The sequence below is a fragment of the Rhinopithecus roxellana genome, chromosome 14 (assembly GCF_007565055.1).
Source record: "Rhinopithecus roxellana isolate Shanxi Qingling chromosome 14, ASM756505v1, whole genome shotgun sequence".
Lineage (NCBI taxonomy): Eukaryota > Metazoa > Chordata > Mammalia > Primates > Cercopithecidae > Rhinopithecus > Rhinopithecus roxellana.
The window spans coordinates 15,464,910-15,485,338 of NC_044562.1; the positions used below are offsets into that span (position 1 = coordinate 15,464,910).

A 20,429-nucleotide genomic window follows, 5' to 3' on the forward strand; every position below is an offset into this window, starting at 1 on the left:
TAGTGATGAAATGCCATCAGCACTCAATGGAAGTTTCTTATTTGCTTCCTTTAAATTGAGGTTTGTGCAAATTTTAACTCTGAGGAAAGCAGTCACTAAAATAACACCAGCTAAAAGAAAATAAGTAATAGAATGTGAGGATGTAATATTCTCTCTTCTCAACAGGAACCATATTTCTTTCTTCATCTGTCATGTTCCCCAGATCCAGCAGAAGCTAAGATATAAATGATTAAAACAGTTTTGTGATTTCAAGTCATTTGCTTAATTAATAACCCATATACGTGATATGATTCACTATTAAAATATTTTTAAAATTTATATTTCTGTTTTAATTTTATTCAAACATCACATTTTGATGGGTGACTTCTGAGGAAGGTTGCTCATCACCAAAAGCTAATATATTTTTTGGTGGAATCAAGTCAGGTGTTTCACAATTTTCATAAATTATATTCCATGCCAAAGTTTATCTTCAGGCAGTATTTATCAATCTTTCTGGCTGAAAGGTATATATAAAGATGGAATAATTTTTTTACCCTTTCATGCAAATTTTATGTGGCTATGAAATTATCATATGGACTGAATATGTGATAAAGTTTGTGCAAGTCAAAAGGGAAAGGCGACAGCTGTATATCATGGCAGATTTCTATCTGCAGACGTTTTGGTTAAATTGATCACAAATGCAATGAGCTGTAAGAGCATGTCGATGAGTCTGGAGGAGATATCTTGCTGGAGCTGGAGCCAAGGTCAGCTGTGGCAAGAGCACCTGCTTCTGCTGTGTTTCTCTCCAATAAATCCCATCTCAGATGTTACTCTGCTTTATTGAATTTGTCTTAATGTACTTGAAGAAGAAAAAAATGCTGTTGGAGGTCACTTTAATGGTCTTTCAGTTTGCATTTTCCTATTTAGAGTTCAGTGATATACCCATTTAGAAATGTCAGGTAGCCAACAAAGCTGAAGTCTCAACATTTCCATCTTGCACAATTCAATTGTTCAACAAATATATAGATAAATAAATGAGGTCTGCTTAGTTATAGTCACCAAAATGAACAATTGCGTTCTCTATTATTCAGAAATTGAGAGGCCCTGGATATTTATATTTGCTAGGCAGGAAAAGATACTTTCTTTACTGGAATAGATTGAGTGTAGCATTACTTAAATATTAATTTGGATATGTCTGTCTAGATATCTTTGGCCACTGAAGGATCTTTCAATCAACATGGAGCATCCTTCAGCACTGTAATCACTGGCACAGCTGCTGTGTTCATGAGTGTTTCCTGAGTACCAGAAACAGGCTGCATTTTTAGAATAGGATGTTCCTCTCAGCACTGCCCCTGTCATTGGAATGTGACAGGTTGAAGTGCTGATACATGAGTCAGTGCATACTGGATTTCCAGAATCAATATTTTAACTTCAGGCTGTTCTATCACCATGATGGTTAGGGACATTTGCAACCATGCCATTTCACCAGTCACATTTCTTTAACAGAGCAGGAGACTCTTCATAACATGCAGCTTCTGAAATGTAAACGGCAAGCGTGTGGCATTCTCACCTTTGGAACGGTCCATAGTACCACTCCTTCTGCTTTGTTATTCCCCACTAACGTGTCCATCAATATGAGGATGAGGCAAGACAAATCCAAGATCCAGTGGAGAGATCTGAGTATGCATTCCTGGTCACATGCCAAAAGCCATAGGCCCTGGGTAGAAAAGTAACTAGCGTGAGCATACTATTGTCTTTATCTGCTGAATGAAAATGAAGAGACTGTAACTGATCTTCTAAGGCGTGAAGATCTGCTATCTGCATGGATAAATTAGGAACAACTGTCACACCTATCATCGTGCCCATGTGTATGTAACAACAAAGAAAATGTCTCATTCCCTCCAAACCTAACACAAGATCTTTCAAAATATGCTGCAATTATAGAGTGGAAACTGTGTGAAGATGGGGGCCTGTGAGTCTCATTTTATGACTTTATTTCCTTCTGCTTTTTATTTTTCCCATGGGCTTATTTTTTGTTTCTTGGCCCAACTGCTCTATTTGTGTCAAAATAAACTGAAGTGACTCCAAACTTACAATCCCCTAGGGAAAATACTACCCTGACTTGATAAATCATAACATTTGGAGAGATCCCCCAAAATTGCTGTTCTTGCTTCCAGGCTGGTAGGGAATTACTATTCCTATTTTCAAGTGAAGCGTGTCAAACTCAGTAGGGTCAAGGGTGAAGCCAGACAGTCTTGGTGTGCACATGTTAATTTCGTGCTCTGGCACTTCCTAAACTCTCGATTTGTGGCATAATGCAACACATACAGAACTGGCCCCAGTCTTCTCTTGGAATAGGGACTTATATTTTACCCTTGTGAGTGCCTCATGAAGATAGCCGTCCTGAAGCACGCCTGTAGTGCTTTCCATTAGGCATGATGTCATGTGTCTCACAGTATAGAAAGAGATCTATATGCTCTTCACATTGAGAAATAATTGGAAAAGTAACTGTTAGCATATTTTTACATAAGGCTATTGTGCATGGAGAATAATAATTATCATTATGTCAATGGTAAAACAAAAAGTTGAAGAAACAATTGTCTTTTTAACATTATATAAATCTCTGATTACGTCTACCTATTCCCCATAAAAGTATATTTTTTCAAAGTCAAATAATATATTAAGTATACTTAAATTTTTTTAGGAAAAATTAAGATACGACTTTTGATGTCCCCTTAACAATTACATAAGGGAAATTGTTCTGGTTGGTTTAAGAAGATGATAAGAGACCTCTAAGCGCTAGCAGGCAGGTCCTGGGACTGCCTCAGTAGCTGCATAAGAAACACTAGAAGAGCACCCAGTGGCCACTCAAAAATGCTTGTGTAGTGGATTAAAAAAAAAAAAAAAAGGTGAAGAACATCTGGGTTTGTCCCTAACACCAGTGCTCCACAAAATCAGGTTCTTGTAGCTTGAAAATGTTTGAAAAAACATTGATTCTGTTTTTATATTCAGGAAAAGTGAACAATTAAATCACTCTTTCAGCAAAATTTTGTCTCTTCTTGAAGGTGTTGAGAATTGAAAACATTTAACCCATCCCAACACCCATTTTAGTGTGTTCTACCCGCTACTATATATTTTTTTGAAACAGGGTCTCTCTCTGTCGCCCAGGCTGGAGTGCAGTGGCACTATCTCCAGATCTCAGCTCACTGAAATCCCTGCTTCCTGGGTTCCAGCAATTCTCTTTCCTCAGCCTCCCGGGTAGCTGGGGTTACAGGTTCACGCTGCCACATCTGGCTAATTTTTGTATTTTTAACAGAGACAGGGTTTCACCTTGTTGCCCAGGCTGGTCTCCAACTGCTGGGCTCGAGCAATCTGCCCACCTCGGCTGCCCAGATTGCTCCCTACTATTCAAGACACATTTTTGAAACACTTATCTACAACTTCTTCTGCTTTCATTGAACTCATTTTGTCATCTTGTGGTCTCCGTTGGATTGGCAATGGACGATTGAAACAGAATGGAGAGGAGTGTGTGTGTGTGTGTGAGTGTGTCAGGACTCATACTGTCTTTTTTTTATTTTTATTTTTATTTTTTTACTTTAAGTTCTAGGGTACATGTGCACAACGTTCCGGTTTGGTACATATGTATACATGTGCCACGCTGGTGCGCTGCACCCATTAACTCATCATTTACATTAGGTGTATCTTCTGCAGCATGGTATCGTCTTCTCATGCAGCCCAGAAAGAGAGGTCTCGAGCTTCAGACCTCACAAAAACTCAAAGTTAGAAGCAGTAAATTGATTCTCTTGGCACCTCCACTTGTCAACATTTATAACTCAGTAAAGAAAGAAATCATTAGAAGAGCATCATTTATGTGAAACTGGCATTCTAATTGTAAAAAGAAACATAAGGCAGATCTTTCTGGACAATAAAATAGTTCTCCCTGGACATTCAAGGACCCAATCTGAGGGGCGATTGCAGGAGAGAAATCAGGCTGCCCTGGAGCTAATGTGACTGCCACATGCCGAGTAGCCACAAGGGAAGCTCCCAGTTGGAAAAGAGCAAACCAGAGAGGTGGCTGAGGCTGCAACACTGCCTGGAGCTTAGTGAGCTGGTTTCCATTTCTCCAAGACAGTCTGCAGAGACAAAGCAGATGGCTCAGAGGAGGAGCTGGGAAGGCCCTTGGGCAGAGCAGTGGATGGGAAGATATGTCAAAAACCTCCAGTAAGTCCTACTGGCAGACATATTCTTCTCGTTTTGTTATTAAGTTTCTTCTGAACACGTGCACAAGTGGTGCCTCAGCCAAAGCTTAGTCTACCTCTTCCATGCACAATGTGTCTCCATCTCCTTTGAGGGTGGCCTTGCTTCAGTTTCCGCAGCGCTGGCATCATCAGCTTCATCAATGCCCAGACCGAGTCTGATCATCCTGTCAATCCAGTTAGCATGTGTCTGGGGATCTTCCACACTGAAGCCAGAAGACAGGAACCCAGTTTCATAAACCAAGAAGCAACTTAATGGAAGAAACTCTCCAAAAGGGGTTTGTTTTCCAAAGAAAAGTATAGTTCAGAGGAGGAAAATGATAAGCCTACCTAGGCATGTTGTAAAGCCATTCAAAAATAATTCAGAGAGAGGATTCTGAATAGAAATGTAGTGTCCAAGTTACATTCTTCTTAAAAAGATTGTGACAAATAGAGACAACTTAAAAAGGAGAAAACGAAAGAATTTCTTCTGAACCTGGAAGAAACAGACATGGATTCAAAGGTGCTTCAGTAGGGAAGGTGATTTTGTAGAAGAGGTGGTAAGAAGTGCCATGCTCCAATTCGGTGTCCAGTGTTATCCTTCATGTCTCAAGGTCAAAAGAATCAGGTCTCAGGCTCATCTTCCGTGCGCAGAGGGGCTTAGGGACTTGTGGTAGACCTCGTAATCTGCTGTCCAGATCTCCCTTCAAAGAAGGACTTGCCCTGCGGCTGGGAGTGCTGTTGGTGGACAGTCCTCATCTGTCTGCGCCTTCAGAAGCTGCCTCAGCTGCAGAGAAAACCTTGACCAAGGTCATGTCCTTTCCAGGGGGATTCACATCCAGTGACTGAGCCAGAGTGCAAAGGCACAACCACTGGGCCCAAGAAGGAACATCTCTGGTTATTTGTTCTGGCCCCAGCACTCCCGGTGGGACTGTGCTGGGCTGATGTTGGGCCGCCACCATAGCTCACTTCTCTGCCCATTCATACTTTCTTTTTCTTCTGTCCAACCATAAGTCTGGTTTCCAAGGTTTCCCCTAAAAGTATCCTGTACCCTTAACTCCATCACAGAACTTGCTTTCTGGTGAACTTAACGTGAGACAGAATTAGATACATTTTTCATGCAATTTACACACATGTGTGCATGCTCATACACACACACACACACACGCTTCTTTTAAATCGAATTAATTTTCTTAAGTGAAATTTATTTTTCATTTCTCTTGAGAATTAGCTATCAAATAATGCCTCTTCCCCTCCTACTTTCTTTTTCCAAAACACTGTTTAATGCTAATAGGTTATTAAGACCAAGTTTGCATGGTTTTGCTTCATTACCTTTCGAAGGTCCTGGTACTCAAACTAAAATGGGCCTGCCCCCACCCCAATCTACCTGACAGACTCCTCTTCATTGATAATGTAGATTTTGATGAGTCAGAAATCTACACCCCCACATCTCTGTGAACACACCCACATCTCTGTGAACACACACAATATGCCTGATTATACTGCCTGAATTTACTGAATTATACTGACCTAGGAGTTTCTTTGTGGGAAGACGTAGTGTCTAATTGACCTTCATATCTCTGGGACCAGTAAAGGTTTTCTAATATATTTAGCGTTCAATAAAAATCTAATGAATTGGCCAGGCGCGGTGGCTCACGCCTGTAATCCCAGCACTTTGGGAGGCCGAGACGGGCAGATCACGAGGTCAGGAGATCGAGACCATCCTGGCTAACACGGTGAAACCCCGTCTCTACTAAAAAATACAAAAAAAACTAGCCGGGTGTGGTGGCGGGCGCCTGTAGTCCCAGCTACTTGGGAGGCTGAGGCAGGAGAATGACATAAACCCGGGAGGCAGAGCTTGCAGTGAGCTGAGATCTGGCCACTGCACTCCAGCCTGGGCGACAGAGCGAGACTCTGTCTCAAAAAAAAAAAAAAAATCTAATGAATTAATGAAAGTGAATGAAGGCAGAGCTCCCAGTTCGGTCCATTCCACTAGTGGCTTTATGGTATTAGGCAAGCCACTTACTTTCTCTGAGCCTCAGTTATTCCATCTGCCCACTGGGCTTAATAATAATCAATACCTTGCAAATCAGTTTCAAACACTGAATGCAGCAATAGATGTCCCTGTTCCACTTGGGATTTTCTTTTAAGGGTGCTTAAATAAGAATGGCAAGCAAAAGACTGTTTCAAATGGGAAATGATTTGTGCCCTCACCCCAGTGGAATAATGAGACACTCCTTTTGGAAACTGAGGGGTTTTGACATTTAAATGGCACACTCAATTAGTGTAATGGCTCCACAGGGAAGGATCCCTCCCTATGCTGGATTTTACCTCTTCTCACAAATCAACAGAAATGTCCCCACACACTGCTGTAGTTGGAGTGTGAGTGCCTCAAAAGCTGAAGGCCAGTCCTTATAAAGGGGAAAGTTTCTTGCCATTTTCTTAGCCATCAACTTGAAAGATAAAGGGATTTCAAAACCACATTTTCAGATTACTATATGGTTCACATACGCCTGCTTCGGAATGGTTATTGCTAAATTGCATTCTCACTGCTGTTACTTCACCCTGATCTGTTCAGTAAGACAGTCTTTTTTGGGTTGTTTCTCCAAATCAGAGAATTGTGTCTGATCTGGCAGTGAGAGGATATGCCCAGACCAGAAATTGGACCTTTACTTGTGATTCGAGGATACCAGAAATACACTGAACGCTGACCACACTCCTCACACATTTGCAATGCCTTCTGGGCAGTCAGGATTTTGCCTCAGCCACTGACCTTCTCTTGGTCTGGACTGAGAATAAAGCACAGCAAAAAGCCAGACTATATGATTGTTTTAAATTGAAATGCTTTTCTTTAATCAGAATTTATTCTTCATTCTCCCAGGGATCAACCTCCTCCTTTCCTACTATTTTACCCAAAAGAGTCTTTAAAAGCCCATGGGTGCTTCGGTGGAGTTTGGAGCATTTTGCGGGATGGGGAGTGCGGGGCAGGGTTCTGATTCTGCACTTCTACTTGCTCTTCTTTGTCCTTTATCCTTTTTTTCCCCACTCACATTCTTTTCCTTCCGTAATTAACTAAGCAACTATTTTCTGAGTGCATGCTCAATCAGCCCTGGGCTAGGCAATGGGGTCATGGAGATAAATAAGATCCATTCGCTCTTTGGGAGGTACAGGCTCAGGGAAGAGGTGAGTTGGATTTTCTAGTGGTAAGTCCTTCATACTGTGGTATGTGGTATGTATTCAAGGTGGTATGAGCAGGGTAAACTGGATGCAGCTCCCAACTCCATGCAGAGGCAGGCCCCAGACTCTGTTTCCCTTACGTTGTGTAACTATTTATTTCCTGCCTCTCTCTTTCTTATATTGGGGAAATAAGATTAATTTGCAGTGAATACAGTGTCTGAGGAAATTAGCCCTTCGAAGGCAGCCTGAGACTTGTGTGCCCACTCACTGTGTAGGAAGCAGGTCTCTTACCTTGCTAAGTCAATCACGCACTTATTCAGGTATCTGGGAGGACACCTGGAGGCCAAATGCCTCAGGGCCTAAGAAAGACCATCCTTCCGGACCCTGCTGTCTATTTGGGGTACTCAACATGGACACTGCATTCCCCGCCACCATCTACATTGCACTGGGACCTGCTTTGAGCTCGGGTTTGTCTTAAAATAGAGATGGTGCTTATATCAATGACAGAGTTGGGTGCACTTTTGCTTCTCATTCTCTGCCATTTTCCCACAAACTCTTATCCTCAAGGATCCTTCCTTTTCTACCTTTTATCTCCCATCCTAACACAGATAAATTAATTCATCAAAAACATGGTGGGGGTCACTGTCAGGATGAGGTTGATGCCCTGAAGGGCAGATTCAGGCTACGAGATTCTCACCCACACACCCGCTAATAAGAAATAGTCCTTGCCCAGAGAAGAGTGCTCCAAAAGCAGTAATGAAGGGCACTGGAGCAGTCATATATATGTATATGTGTGCATATGTAGATGAGGTCCATTTCTTTTTTATAATATCTCCACTCTCTTAGAATTTCTGAAGGCTGCAGTTTTCCCCTTTCAGTCAAAGCATATCGGGTTATGCATTTCCTCTGGTTCCATCATTTTTTATCCTTTTGTTTATTCACCCTCATTTTTTCTCCTCTTTTATCTTCTGCAAAGCCACCTTGCTTCCTTCCATTTATTCCTGAAGGCCATGTAACCTCTGATGGTGGCTGCATGCTCAGCAGGAAAATATGGATGATAATGTGTCCCGCTTGCTTTGTGTTCACAAAAGACTAAAAGCCTCTAGATATTTCAGTATTTTATCCTTGTTATTATTGTTATTCTAACTTGTCCCCATCATTATGTATTGTGAAATTGACACCTTTTTCTGTACTGGAAGGTCATGTGGACCTTAAACAGTAGGAAAGATCTAGTTTGAACACAGTATAGGGGAGGCTTCAGACCAACCACAAGCCATAGGTAGAAATGGAAAGTGTAAATCAGATTTCCAATAAGTATCCCAGGGCTGGGAGAATTTTAGTTCAATTGCTCTCATTTTTTTTTTTTTCATCTGTAGTTTGTAAAATAATCACTGGCATTTAGCATATTGACCAAATAACTTTTTTCTTTTTTTAAAAAAAGCATCATTCTGAGAATGCAAACAATTAAAATTTAATTTATTGTTGGTGGGAATATAAATTGAAACAGTTAAGAGAACTCTTTTGCATTATCTACTGAAGTCAAACATACGCATACCCTGTGACCAACAGTTCTACTCCTAGGTATACACTAACAGAAATATGAACCAAAATAAATACAGAAGATTACTCATGGCAGCACTATTCATAATACCAAAACCTGTACTATGCCCATTGACAGTAGAAAGAAAGATGATTTATGAAATGTTTCTCAAACCAGAACACTGTACAGCTTCTGTTATTAATATGGACAAATGGCATCAATGCAATGCTAGGGAAAAGAAGCCAGGGTCAAAATAGTACATGCAATACGATTCCATTTAAATCATATTCAACCTCTGATTTCAGAAACAGGTTAGCGGTATTCTCGGAAGGGAGTGGTTGGTGACTGGAAGGAAGCTTCTGGCATGCTGGTAAAATTCTGTCTTTTGATCTGGTTGCTAGTTACTTTGGTGTGTTCAGTTTGTGAAAAATTATCAAGTCGTATATTCCTGTGCACTTTTGCATTTGTTCTTGAACACAAGAAAAAATAAAACACGGTGCTAAAAACAGCCTCAATCACTGACGTTGAGTTTTCTCATCATCATAAGTTTTAATGGTTTTATAAGTAGTTCCCCATATAGAATTACCATGACTTATGTCTCATTCTCTTTTGTCAGACACTTCCCTCCCCCAGTCTGTAACAACTATTTCAAAAGATCAATTAAATATTAATATTTCTGCTTGTAATCTTCCTCCGAGCTCCATTTTCAGCTATTTTCTTTAAAAAGTGCAATAAAGCCAGTAATAACAATGCTGTAATGGCTCTTGACATGCATTGATGAATTATTATTCACAAGTCTTTCACAACATTTATTTATACCAAACAAAAAAGGAAATTATTTTAATCTGTTAACCAAATTCAAGTTATCACTAAGTTCTTTTCCAGTTTCTTGAGGGGATTTGGCATTTGATTGGAGGTGTCACAATTTGTAGTGAGGATTAAATCAATGACGCATGTAGAAGGTTTTGATATTAAATAAATTCTTAGTTCTGATCACTATTATTATTATTTTACATTTTGGGCATCCAGTTAATACTGCCAGTATTATTAAATAGTGTGTGTTTCGTGATTCCTGAGCAAGAAATCTCTCTATCTGGCAAAACTCAACTAGACACATGCTGTATCCTTAAGGAAATCACATTTTTAAATTAAAGTCTCCAGTAGGATTTCCTCCTGGTACCAAGCTTCTGCCAATTGGAGAACCAGGGCTTAAAAAAGAAGATAATTGATGGTTAGTGTACTTGTTGTTATTCATCATGTGTATGTTAAACCTTTGCCACTTTTTGAAATCTAGGTGGTAAATGCAGCTGAACTTCAGTAGAAAACAAACTGCTCCATGTTCAAGGGCAGAAAAAAAATTAAGGCAGGAAGAAAGGGTGGGAGGGAAGAAGGGAGGATGGAAAGGTGGCACTGTACTAATTTTTGTGAAATAAGAGCCTGATCTGATGCAGTCTGTGTTTTTCCAGGGGCTTCTCTGAAAACGAGTTTTGCTGGAGCATGTGCAGGACAGAGCAGACACACATGAGAGAAATAGAGGCTCCGCGTTTGTGCTCAAGGAGGGCACAAGGAATTGAGATGCTTCTCTGGAAGCAATGAGCATTTGTCCGACTGACACATGGAGGTTTTCAAAGACAGGCTTAGAATGATGGTAGTGAAGTTTTTAAGAGTTGATTCATAGTCAGTCCAAGGAAACATCATCATAATGAACCCACTTGATACCAAGGGCCAACTGAAGAGTATCATACAAAATTGCTTCTAGCTAGGCCAGCCAACTAATGGTCTAAGTTGTCAAAAAGACTGATAGGGAAGCCGAGAGAATAAATGCATGCTGGTATATTATTTAGTGAAAGAAAACACGTAAGAGACAAGAGGAAGAAAGTGGAAGAATCACTTAGTTGTGGTATTGACCCAAATCGTCTAGAATTTTAGGGCAAGGAGCTACTTGCAGGCTTTGAAGATCACCAGGTCCAGTGTGACTCCAGGTTTTGCCACATAAAATCTGTTGAATTCCCGACTCTGGCCAAAGCAATCTCTGATGTTAAGTTTTCTTAGGCAATGTGAATGATATGAAGAATACCTTCTTTCCCATTGACAATTTAATGAGTTTAGTATAAAGTTTCTAGCCTACAACTAGTATGACTAGTATCTTTTAATATTGTTTTTAGAACCAGAGGCATTGCTCTGGTCCTCAAAGAGCTCACAGATTAAGGCTGAGAAAAGAAAAAGAAAAAGAAAAAGAAAAACCCTTAAGCTTCTCTAAGTATAATGCTACATGTTTTTTGTTTTTCTAAAATCAGAGTGAACTGTATACAAGAAACAAACAAGTAAAAATAAAAGTATACTAGAACAACAGGGGAAAAATTAAATACTTGCAGTGGCCAGGAAGGCAACATGAATGAATGAAGTCTTCCTGGTGGGGTCTGTGGTCAAGCCGAGAGTGCATGCCCTATCTTAAAGGAGCTGACCCCAGTGCAGCTGAGAACTGCCATGCAAGAAAGCAGGGTCATTGTTAAGAGATGTTCTGATTTTTCAATGAGGAACTAACTAGAAATTTTTAAAGTATTTTTTGTATTTTTTAAAAAATTGACAAATAATTAAAATAAGCAAATGCTTGGTGGGTAGAAAGACAAATGACTAATACGTTTATATGAGTTCAGGTGTGCGTGTCTGCGACTGCAGGGGTAGTGTAGGACAAGCAGTGGAGTGCAGGGGGATGGATAATATACTAGGAAATACGACATATGTGAAGAGGTCCAAAGTCTAGATAGGTCATGTGGCATGAGAACCACAAGTGGTTCGGAATGCTCGGTGCACTGATGTCAGTGCAGGAAGTGTGGGAGAAAGAAGCTGGTGAGGTAAGGGGAGGCCAGATCTCCCTTGCTGTGTCAGTTGTGATCAGGAATTTCAGCTTGATCCCTAGGACAATGACTAGTTTCCAAAGGTTGTCAACCACATACAGCAGAATCACATTTTCAAATTTGCATTAATTCTGGCCACAAAACGACTAATAGAAAGGAAGAGCAGGGGCTGAAGGTAGCATGTTTTTGCAGGAAGGAGAAAAGAAAAGAAAGAGAGAAAGGAAGGAAGAAGGAAAGAGAAAGAAGAGAGAGAGAGACAAGCAAATGGATTCAGAAATAGAGATTTCTGGGAGAGGGAGAGAAAATCCGCAGGGCTGGGGTAGAGGAGGAAGACGGTGAGCCAGGGGGATGAGGGAAGATTACCGTTGCCTTTCTGTTTCTGTACAATAAGTTTTACAGAAGATTCACGCCTCCAGTGACTCTCTACACAGAGTAGGTAAGAAGGGCCGCTTTAAAAAAATTATTCTCTTTATAAAGAAAAGGCACGGTGAAACCCTGTCTCTACTAAAAATACATAAAACTAGCCGGGCGTGGTGGCGGGCACCTGTAGTCCCAGCTACTCGGGAGGCTGAGGCAGGAGAATGGTGTGAACCCGGGAGGCGGAGCTTGCAGTGAGCCGAGATCTGGCCACTGCACTCCAGCCTGGGCGACAGAGCGAGACTCCGTCTCAAAAAAAAAAAAAAAAAAAAAAAAAGAAAAGAAAAGAAAAAGAAAAAAGGGAAAAGCAAACGTACTTCTACTTTTCTCCTTTGTAAAGACTAAAACAACCAGTTAAAAATGGAAATTTAGTTCACTGTGCAATTGAGTTCATAACTCACTGTGTCATTATGTTACGTCAGCATCTGTAATTGAAATAATCCCCCCGTTTTGTGTCACTATCACCAGGCTCTGTAAGTCTCAAACCCTAAGGAGTGCATTTTTGTCCAAGAAACTACCCACCCCAGTCATCTTCTTCTCCATTAATAAACTTGTTGACTAAGTCACATGCAAGAAAATGCAATAGATCTTTCGTTCTTCACTTCTGCTAAAAGAAAAATGACACTAACAAGATACATGAAGAGTTATTCAAATCCACTATGGGGAGTGACACAAAATGAGAAAAACAAAACCAAACAAAACATTTGACTACATAAATCCTCTCCTCTTTATTCTACACACTCTCTAGGAAAGAATGAACCTTCCTCTATGATCTGCTTGTGCTTATAATTGATTTATCTTGTGGTTAAAGAGATTTACTTACCAAAATTGAGACAGACAGGAGAATGCAATTTGGGTTTGGCCTCCTGGCCTGCTTGGGTATCACTTGTGGGAACTGAAAATATAATAATTGAACACATATTGTATTCTATGCAAGACAAGATTTATCCCTTAGGATAAATGTCTTTGGAGGTAACAAGTGAATGTCATACATATATTTATGAGTCTGCTGACCTGGTGGGATTTAGGAGAAACAGCCCTTCTCTCCCCACTCTCCCCTGCCCCATGTCCCCCTCACGTCCTCCCTGTTTCTAATCATTTCCTTGCTTTCCTCAAAGCCCTTGACCCACCACTGGGACAGTCTGACTAATGCCAGGAATTCTTTGAATTATCTATTCATTCCTTTAACTTACAGCTTTGTTTCTCACTTAACATCTCTATTCCCTGTCTAAGATTATACATTTCAATTTCTCATCCAATCCACTTTGATAAGAACACATTTGTCTCTGGTCATTTGCCAAACAAAGATTTAATAAGGTTGTAGAATAATTTCTAGAATGAGGCTCAGATGAGAGATCCTAAGGGTACAGAAAATGAATGACAAGTTGGTCCTGACCTTGGTATTTTCCCTTCCACCTTCTCCTCCTCTCCATTAGTACATCTGGCAGACCTCAGAGACCTGTGTGTGGCTTTTACTCATCCATATGTGTAGACTTGAGTCTGAGGATTTGAAGCAAAAGTTGTGTTCTTTAAGGCCAGGCTGTACCTCTGCCTCCCCTGGGTTCTCGCACGAGTTTCAGCACCAAATAAATACCTTCTAATGGGACTTAGCTTAGTTTCCTGGCTTGTCTCTCAACACACATTTTTTTGATATCAGAGGGGTAGGCTTGTGGAATACTGGATTTCTGATGGGAACAAAACACTCTGAAATATTAAATCTGCCTGATTCTTGAATAATTTTCAAGAAACATAAAATCTCTCTGAAACCTACAAGATATATCCTCAGCAGAAAGTTTCAAGCCTATTGCGTATGCTTGCAAAAAGAAATCTGTCTTCTAAATCATAATGTGAGAAAAAGCTCAAGAATTAATCAGCACATATATATTAAGGACCTGATTCTAGCCATTGTAAAGGTGCAAGAGAAGGCATAAAGGAGCAGCAGTGATTGAACAGTATTGTACTCTATATAATTTTCTTTCTCTCTTTCTCTCCCTCCCTCCCTCCCTCCCTCCCTCCCTCCCTCCCTCCCTCCCTCCCTTCCTTCCTTCCTTCCTTCCTTCCTTCCTTCCTTTCTTTCTTTCTCTTTCTTTCTTTTTTGAGACAGAGTCTTGCCTTGTGGCCCAGGCTGGAGTGCAATGGTGTGATCTCGGCTCACTGCAGCCTCAGCCTCACTGGTTCAAGCTATTCCTCTGCCTCAGCCTCCTGGGTTCAAGTGATTCTCCTGCCTCAGCCTCCCAAGTAGCTGGAATTACAGGCGCCTGCCACCATGCCTGGCTAATTTTTGTATTTTTATTAGAATTGGGGTTTCACCATGTTGGTTAGGCTGGTCTTGAACTCCTGACCTCAGATGATCAGCCTGTCTTGGCCTCCCAAAATGCTGAGATGACAGTCATGCGCCAGCGCGCCTGGCCTACTCTATGATCTTAATGAAGCCTCACCATACACCCGCACAATAGATTGATTTTTATTTTATAGATCAAGTAGCTGAGACTTAAGTAATTCTAATGTCAATATGGCTAATCAGTGAGTGACATAAGTTTGACTCCATGTCTATCTGGCTCTGGTCTACCCACCTTCCACTCCACTGCACTGCACTGCATAAGCATTAGGAAGCCTATTGAAGTTTTCTAAGTTGGTGTACTTAACAGCTGCTGTCTAACTTTGCCAGAAAGGACAGTCCCACTCTGTGCCTTCCACTTCAGATGAAACTGTGCTGTAGACTGTGTAAGAACTTTTTTTTTTTTTTTTTCACAAGAAACATGGCCATCTGAAGTTTTACTCTTAAACCTGTAAAATACAGGAATTATAATCTTTCACTTTTTGTGTGTGTATACGGCAAGAGCCTGAGGGATGGGGTTCCCAGCCTAGAAGGATGTGTATTTTTTTCTGAACTTTTATTTTAGGTTCAGGGGTAGATTTGCAGGTTTATGATATAGGTAAACTTGTGTAATGGGGATTTGTTGTATAGATTATTTTGTCATCCAGGTACTAAGCTTAGTACCCAATAGTTATATTTCTCTGATTTTCTCCCTCCTCCCACCCGACACCCTCAAGTAGGACCCAGTGTCTGTTGCTCCCCTCTGCGTCCAAGTATTCTCATCATTTACCTCCCACTTGTAAATGAGACTATGAGGTATTTGGTTTTCTGTTCCTACCTTAGTTTGCTAAAGATAGTGGCCTCTAGCTCCACCCATGTTTCTAGGACATGCATTTTTTTTTTTTTTTTTTTTTTTTTTTTTTTTTTTGAGGCTCTTTGGAATTCCAACTCTCACTGGAAACTTTAATAAAAAATTAATTTAGCCCTGCATGACAACAGAGGACTACTTAACTCCTACCGATGCCAACAGTAAACCTAAATGTATTGAGCCCTGTAATACCTTACATTTGTTTCCTTTTATTTAATCTCTTAGGGGGAACGTCATCCAGACAGAAAGGCTTCCTAGGATGCATTCGCTCCTTACACTTGAATGGACAGAAACTGGACCTGGAAGAGAGGGCAAAGGTCACATCTGGAGTCAGGCCAGGCTGCCCGGGTCACTGCAGCAGCTACGGCAGCATCTGCCACAACGGGGGCAAGTGTGTGGAGAAGCACAATGGCTACCTGTGCGATTGCACCAATTCACCTTATGAAGGGCCCTTTTGCAAAAAAGGTACCTTAGGCGCTCCCTTCTCCTGAGTGCAGTGGTATATCACCTACATGCTATGATCAGGCCATGTGATACTCACACTCTGAGACGGTCTTTATCATCTACTCTCCCTCTATTTAAAGAGTCTGCATAGTTCCTCAACATAATTGCGTATACTTGTTGATATTGCGTGTGTTCACTGGCAATGCAACTGAACTGGATGGATAATTACAGGAAAACACCCTGCCTGCCCGTGGCCAAAAAGCCAACTGAGCAGGGAAAGAGGTGGACTCACATTTCTGTTGCTAGCTAGATTGTTAGTGAACACATTAATATTTCCACTTCCAATCTCTCTGTCTGCAAATGTAATCAAAGGATTGTAGAATCTAGCCCTGGGGGAGCCTTAGAGATACTTAAGCCATCTTAAATTATTTTTACAACAAAGAGAGTATCAGTAAATTAGTAAACACAGCACCATGTATTTGGTGAAATCTCTCTATTCTGCAGGTGACTTGAGCGAATGTCTGAGGCTTTAAAAGCCCTGTCTGAAGGCTCATATTCAGTTCATTGGTGGGCTGGGACTGAAACACACATGAAAATCAAAATTTCTACTCCGGGGCTTTTTGTATACCCCTTCACAATCTCATGAATTCATTACATTGACACAAATTAATAATCATGGACATACAGCTTGCACAAGGAATGCAGATCATTGTGTAAATTCTCTAGATAAATTCAAGATACCTCAAGAAACTAGAAAATCTCAATATTCAGCATGAATACGTAGTATTTTTCAAACATAAGAAATACTTGGTGTACTCCCAATTTTTGCAATATTTAAAAGTTTATTTAATTGATGGAAAAACGTGTTTAGTAAACAATGTAAACAATATTTCAAGAGCAGCATTTAAATTATTCAAATAAAATGGTTGAATCACTTTGAGACACCATTTACAAACAAACAATCATAGCAATTATAAATAATTTTTCTGAATTAATTAAAGCACATCTTCGAAGCACCTTTACAAAACAATGGTTTATGTAGCCCAGCTTACTACTGTTGGAACATAGAAACAAAGGGAAAAAAAGCACTCACTGTTTTCTTTGAAGGATACTATAGTTTAAGCCCTCCGTTCATTCATACAGGGGCCTTCTCCTCAATTCGTGTGAATTACTTACTTATTCTTGCCAAAGAGCATGTTATGCTTCTTGGAAGAAAATTAATGGTAAAAATGTTAGGGCTAACTGCATGGAAACTTAAAATAAAACAGGTTCCATTCCAGAGGCTCATATTATGAGCTAAACAAGCGAAGTGCTATTAGGTATTCACACTGGGGGAGGTGTCTGAACAACTTCCCCTGAGAAGTGTGACTGCTCCGCTTAAAGCCATCCCACATGCTAGGAGGAGCACAAACAATAAATACCATGAGACCCAGGCACTGAAATGCACAAGCATTCTTCTCAGCATCTCTACCCAAGACTTTTGTTTAGAAGAACATGAACAGGAGACCTCTCTGCATTTCTCTGGGGACATTATTCAAAGATCTTTTGGATCATATTGTTCTAAATTTGCCTAATTTCTCTTTTGTGGTTGTTGTCTCCTTTCTCCAAAACCATTCCTATTAATTTTCTTCCGTCCTCAGCCCTGGATCTTTTCCCTGCATGTGCTGCAACATCTCTGTGCTCCCTCCCACTTTTAATTATGATCTGCAAGTTACACAGGCAAATGTGTGCCTAGCCTTTCCATGTGCATTGTAGTGTATTATTTCCAAACTGTTCGTTCTTTCTGATATTTCTAAGAAAATGATTCCCTCTATATTTAGTCCTCACAATGTATGTAAGATGGCCTTTTCAGTCACACCTTTGAGCCCTGCCAACTACCTCTGGGAAATGCGGCCAGAACTGAAATGGGGAGCCGGAAGCTACGAGATGGTTCTGAACAGAGGGTGGTCTGTTGGGCGATTGGTGCAGCCTTCCATGCTACTTACTATGGCACTGTATATTTCAAGGAGATGGTGTGTAAATACTGAATATATCTTGGATAGAATTGGGGACTTTTTTTTCATTATCAATTCCTAGGTCAGAACTATGTTTCATTGGCCATTTTTTGGTTTCTCATAATGGTACGAAGAAGTAATCATCATAAAAACTAAACTAGTAATTAACTGCAACATATATTCCTCATCCAAACAAATAGAGCAGGTATTAAAATCTAAATTTGACTTATTAGGGGTTCATAAAGGTGTACTAACTTGCTAACTGTCAGGAGGTCCATCTAGCTTGTCTTCGGTTCATTTATTCTCTTTGTGACCCTAATTTCATTCTATATGTGAACATGGTAATAGGATTCCATCGCTTCAAATATGCAGCTTTTGTTTTGTGTATTTTTTCTCTCTCTTTCTATTATTGAGATGTAATTTATATATCATAAAACCCACCCTTTTAAGGTGTATAATTCAGTGATGTTTAGGATAGTCACACAGTTGTATAACCATCACCACCATCAGTTTCAGAATATTTTCATCATCTCAAAAAAAAATTCCATGTCATTAGCAGTCACTCCCCAGTTACCTCTTCCCACATCCCTGGAAACTACTAATCTACTTTCTTTTCCTGTAGATTTGCCCATCCTGAGCCTTTCATATAAATAGAACCATAGAGTATGTGATCTTTTTGTGTCTGATTTCTTTTACTTCACGTACTATTCTCCCAGTTCATCCATGTTATAATATTCATCATTACTTTATTCATTTTTAATTGCCAAAGAGTGTTCCATAGTGTGAAAGCACCACAGTTTGTTTATCCGTTCATCTATTGATCAGTTAATGAATGTTGGGATGGTTTCATTTATTTGGCTATTATACATAACACTGCTATAAATATGTACACATTTTTGTGCAGACACATATTGTCTATCCTCTTGGATATATACCTAGAAGTGAGATTGTTGTGTCATACGGTAAGTAACTATAGGTTTAATCTTTTGGAGGAACTGCCAAACTTTTTCAGAGCGGCTGCTCCATTTTGCATTCTCACTGGCAGTGAATGACGCCTCCAATTTCTTCACCTTCTTGCCAACACTTTTTACTGTCTGACTTTTTGATAATAGACATCCTAATGAATATGAAATGCTATTGCATTGTGGTTTTGACTTGCATTCCCTAATGACTAATGATATTGGATATCTTTTCCTGCGCTTATTGTCCATTTGTATACATAAATTTTTTGGAGAAATATCTAACATCTTTTGTAGATTTTAAATTTTTTCTTCTTTTTACTAGTCAGTTGTAATAACTTGTTGTATGTTTGGAATATAATTCCCTGATGAGATACATAATTTGCAAATGTTTTCTCCAGTTCTATGGGTTGTATTTTGTCTTCTTCATAGTATCTTTTGAAACACTGAAGTTTTAAATTCTGGTCAAATTCATTTTCCCTAGTCTCCTATCTTTTTTGCTTATATATTTAGGATCATAGCCAAGGAACCCTTACTTAATCCAAGATCATGAAGATTTATACCTATGGTTTCTCCTAAGAGTTTTATAGTTTTACCTCTCACAGTTAGGTCTTTGATGCATTATGAGTGAATTTTCGTATTTGTTGTGAGGTAGAGGGTCCAGCTTTAATCTTTTGCATTTGGATATATCCTTGTCTCAGCACCGTTTGTTGATGTGTGTTTGTCGTTAGCTCTCTTAATCCCCCTACACACACACCATTAATAAAGAGCCTAGATATGACTGTCATAGTGTTTTAATTTAAATGTTTTTCTTCCTAATTAAAACGTAAGATAATTATTTATAAAATGTGTTTGAAAATTTATTTAGAAATCTAGAAAAGTTAAAACCCAATCTAATACTCAGAAATACTCATTAATAGGGAACTTGTACTTCCTTCTAGTTTTTTTCCCCTTGCACTTAATATAACTAAGATAATTTTGCCCATTACATTTTATATTCTGGATTTTCTGTATTTCCTTTCAAAAGCATTTCTATGTAAGTCATCAGTATATGTAAGCATTCGCCTTAATGATTGCAATATGTTCCATCTGGTGCTACTGCCTTTTCTTGTCCATCCTTTTACCAGAGCATTACCGCTCACAGAGAAATCATGGAGCTCTGGCACCACCCCTGCCCAAGTTCAGGTTCTGGTTCATCTACAGTCCACGTTGTGTGACACTGGTTGTGTATCTTAACGTCAAGATTCCTTGGTTTCCTCATCTATGAGATGTGGCAAGTGCAGAACTCTTTCACAGGTAGTCGTGTTTAACATTCGATGAGCACTCCACAAAGCACATGCCCACAGCATGTAAAGTCTCACTAAATGCTGGCTCTTCTTATTGATTGAAATTTTTCATTATCTAAAATTTTGTGTGTAAATAATGCTATGATAAACACATATATTGATTATTTTCTTAATAACAGAATTTCAGTGAAAAAATAAAACTATGTACATTTGGGTACTCTTTACATATCGCCAAAAATCTGTCCAGAAATCATTTAATACTTATATTCCTTTCAACTTATACCATTTATTTACTTTTTATTATGGAAAAATGGCAAACATATGCTGTAGGACAGGGAAGAATTTAAGAACTCCC

At 39.7% G+C, this 20,429-nt stretch overlaps 1 protein-coding gene across 2 annotated transcripts in view; it reads left to right on the top strand.

The window, feature by feature from the left end:
* The window catches only part of CNTNAP5 (contactin associated protein like 5), an 886,717-nt gene that overhangs the window by 738,474 nt on the left and 127,814 nt on the right, over positions 1–20,429 (top strand). For both annotated transcript variants that reach the window (XM_010356733.2, XM_030916676.1), the window contains exon 18: positions 15,617–15,856. In XM_010356733.2, coding sequence (XP_010355035.1) covers positions 15,617–15,856 — 240 coding nt within the window. The remainder of the gene's footprint in view (positions 1–15,616; positions 15,857–20,429) is intronic.